Below are 3,955 nucleotides of genomic sequence, written 5' to 3'. Positions count from 1 at the left end.
TTTCTTTTTAAATATTTTGATTTTTAAAAGAAGTTTAATCTCCTTTTATAGACATAACATGTTTAGCGAACCAGTCTATAATCAGGCAAAAATTGACTCCCGCCCAGGACAGATGAGCACACGTTCTCATTTATTTGAGTGTCGACACACCAGTGCAAGAGAAGCAGTTCTTTCCCTGGCAGCAGGCAGGGCTTCACTCCCCACCTGCCCTGCTTCTCCTTCAGGCCTCTCCCCTTGGAAGACCTGCCTCTACCCTTCCCTAGGACTCAGCCATTCTGGCCCCAGGCTTGTGTCAGATCCTTCAGAGCAGCTTCCCTGGCCAGGGGAATGGCATTGGGTCTAGGAACGTCTGGTGTAGATAACCCCATGGAAGAGGCAGCTGGCGAGAACCACATGAAACCCTTACTTCCTCTGTATAGTGCAGGTTCGCAACCACAAGCACCAAAGCAGAGGGGCAGGCAGCACGCGCCAGGCAGCCGGAGCACCAACCCAGCCATGCTCCCTGAGGTAAGTGCTGCTGCCCAGCCAGGCCAGACCACTCTTTGAGTGGAGAGCCCAGGACACTAGGGGACCGGCAGGGCTGGCCCATGAGCCAGCACCACCAGAGGGTTGGGTGAGTACATAGAGAATGCAGGGGTTATGTAGAAGGGTCACTGGACGGGGAATTGAGAACCCACCTTGGCCATTGATTAGTGTGAATGACCACCGGCGACTCACTTCCCTTCTCTGGCTGGTGCCTCATCTGCAAAATGCAGGAGGTGGTGGCTCACCCCCAAGAGCTTGCAAGACTTGGAACTTTGGCTCCTCGGTGCCAGACTGAATTGGCACTGGGGAGGCCTGCAGCTCTGGGGTGGTTCATGGGAGAAGGCTGGAAGAACTAATTCTGCTAAAGCTTGGTGGAGGAGCCCCCAGTGGGTGGCAGTCCTTGGTGTAAGGGAGAAAAAGAATGGCAGAAAGCATGCACAGGGGCACAGTGATTTGTAGAGACACCCCATGGGGAGCAGGAAGTAGGGGTCCCCAGATAAGGGCTGAGGAGTGAAGAGGAGGGCCAGTAACTGGAAGAGGGGATGGTGAGGTGCTGCCTGGGGAGGAAGGTGGTAGAATTAGGTGTGGCCAGGACACAGAGAACAGCAAGCCTTGAAGGAAGAGAAAGGTGAAAGGGGAGAGGGGCATGGAAGGCTCTTGGCACAGGGCAAATTTCCTCCAGCCCATAATCCCTGGGCTGAAAGGATGGCCCCAAAGGGTGCGTGAGAATCAGCCTTTGAGAAGGAAAGTTACATACCAGCACCAAGGCTGGGCAGGTGCAGTTCAGGAGGTGTGGCCTTGGAAGAAAGGTGGGGACAATTACAGCGTGTGGCCCAGGCCTCAAGGCCTGCCTTACCGTGGAGGGGCTCCCAGAAAGGCTCCTCAGACTACATCTCTGAAGGAGTCTGTTTACAGGGTCTGTTCCTTCCTCTCCTCCCTCCCTCCACAGATCAGTGACCGCCTAGAGCTTCTAGGCTCTGACCCTGCCTATCTCCTGGAAAACTATAGCTCTTCCTTTGACTATGGAGAAAACGAGAGTGACTTCTGCTGTAATTCCCCACCCTGCCCACAAGACGTCAGCCTGAACTTTGACCGAGCCTTCCTGCCAGCCCTCTATGGCCTCCTCTTTGTGCTGGGGCTGCTGGGCAATGGCGCTGTGGTGGCAGTGCTGCTGAGCCAACGAGCAGCCCTGAGTAGCACCGACACCTTCCTGCTTCACCTGGCCGTGGCTGATGCCCTTCTGGTGCTAACCCTCCCCCTCTGGGCAGTGGACGCTGCGATCCAGTGGGTTTTCGGCTCTGGGCTCTGCAAAGTGGCAGGTGCCCTCTTCAACATCAACTTCTATGCAGGGGCCCTCCTGCTGGCCTGCATCAGCTTTGACCGGTACCTGAGCATAGTGCATGCCACTCAGCTCTACCGCCGGGGGCCCCCGGCTCGTGTGACCCTCACTTGTGTAGTTGTCTGGGGGCAATGTCTACTCTTTGCCCTTCCTGACTTCATTTTCCTGTCGGCCCACCGTGACGCACGCCTCAATGCCACCCACTGCCAGTACAACTTCCCACAGGTGGGCCGCACGGCACTGCGCCTACTGCAACTGGTGGCTGGCTTCCTGCTGCCCCTGATGGTCATGGCCTACTGCTATGTCCGCATCCTAGCTGTGCTGCTGGTCTCCAGGGGCCAGCGGCGACTGCGAGCCATGCGGCTGGTGGTAGTGGTAGTGGTGGCCTTTGCCCTCTGCTGGACCCCCTACCACCTGGTGGTGATGGTGGACACCCTCATGGACATGGGGGCTTTGGCCCGCAACTGTGGCCGAGAAAGCCATGTGGACGTGGCCAAGTCTGTCACCTCAGGCCTGGGCTATATGCACTGCTGCCTCAACCCGTTGCTTTATGCCTTCGTGGGTGTCAAGTTCCGAGAGCGGATGTGGACGCTACTTCTGCGCCTGGGCTGCCCTGGCCAGAGTGGGCACCAGCGGCAGCTGCCGTCTTCCCGCCGGGATTCATCCTGGTCTGAGACCACAGAGGCCTCCTCCTCGGGCTTGTGAGGCTGGGCTTGAGGGTGACCCCTTTGCCACGCAGCCTGACTCCCCCCCACCTACATTCCAGGTTCCTTTCTCCCTCCCTCTCCCCTGGTCCTGGCTCCCCAGATGCACACTCCTGGGATTTCCTGGGAGCCCCAGCACCACCAGGTCTACCAGGGAGCCACCCTCCTGGCTCTTGGGACTTCGCCATTGCTGCTCCTTAGTTACCAAGCCCTATCCTGCCGATTCAGAGTTGGCTGCCTTCAGGCCCTTCTTTCTTTGGCTGCATGGAACCCCACCACCCTCTTAATTCAGTAACTAGACTGTGGCCTTCCCCATGTGCAAAGAGCATGAAGCAAGCAAGCATGGTGGAAGCTGTCCCTATGGGGTCTTAGCCCAGGCCTCTAGCCCAGCAGTGACTAGCTATTGTCCCCAACACCTCTCTATTTGCTCATTTTTTATGTCTAAAATTCTGCTTAAAACTTTTCAATAAACAAGATAATGAGGACCAAGGTGTGGTAGTAGTGCCTCATTCCAGTCGGCCCTGCCCAGGCTCTAGGATGCACTTCCTGCTTCTCCTTGCCTGTCCCTGGGACTGGGCCAACCAGTGCTGCCTGTTCATGTTTATGTCTGGCCTCCTCTCTGTCCTCCTGGGCACTCCTGTCACTTGCAGGGAAGCACCTAGGTACATGGGTACAGGATAAGCAGTCAACTGGCTGGCTGGACACTGTATAGGTATACTTTAGGGAAAGGGCCTGCAGACATAAATAAGACATAGTCCTGCACTCCAAAAGCTTAGGCCAGCAGGGAAGATGTGATGAGAAGTAACAATACCAAGCAGTCTAAGCCCGTGGTCGGCAAACTGCGGCTCGCGAACTACATGCGGCTCTTTGGCCCCTTGAGTGTGGCTCTTCCACAAAATACCACGGCCTGGGTGAGTCTATTTTGAAGAAGTGGAGTTAGAAGAAGTTTAAGTTTTAAAAATTTGGCTCTCAAAAGAAATTTCAATCGTTGTACTGTTGATATTTGGCTCTGTTGACTAATGAGTTTGCCGACCACTGGTCTAGGCCATGAAGCAAACATGTGGCTCACATGGTGAACCTGGGGCTCAAAGCACTGTGGCTGGAGCCATTTGGGATGGCTTCATGAAGACAGAAATGAGCAGACCTTAAAGGGCAAGTAGTATTTCCCAGGACAAGAAGGAAAAGGGGCATTTCCAGGAAGGGAGGGCCGAAGCAAAGCTGGGAAGGCTAAAAACAACAATGCTTATTGGAGGAATTATAAGTGGTATTATCTGGCTAGAGTTAAGGATTCATGTAGAAGGGTTGAAAATAAGACCAAGTTAGTTTGGGGTCAGGTGATGGTATTCTAGAGACCAATGGAGAAGGCTGTCATGGTTAGTCAGGTGAG

At 54.9% G+C, this 3,955-nt stretch overlaps 1 protein-coding gene across 1 annotated transcript; it reads left to right on the top strand.

The window, feature by feature from the left end:
• Positions 1–327: 327 nt before the first annotated feature.
• CXCR3 (C-X-C motif chemokine receptor 3) lies at positions 328–2,569 on the top strand (the record flags this gene model as incomplete). Its single annotated transcript, XM_079764543.1, has 2 exons — positions 328–507; positions 1,475–2,569. The coding sequence occupies 2 exons, from the start codon at positions 328–330 to the stop codon at positions 2,567–2,569; spliced, it is 1,275 nt and encodes a 424-aa protein (XP_079620669.1).
• Between the last annotated feature and the right edge of the window lie 1,386 nt (positions 2,570–3,955).

The sequence above is a fragment of the Cnephaeus nilssonii genome (assembly GCF_951640355.1).
Source record: "Cnephaeus nilssonii genome assembly, chromosome: X".
NCBI lineage: Eukaryota > Metazoa > Chordata > Mammalia > Chiroptera > Vespertilionidae > Cnephaeus > Cnephaeus nilssonii.
Note: the sequence above shows the minus strand (reverse complement) of the source record. Positions and strands in the feature narration are given on the sequence as shown.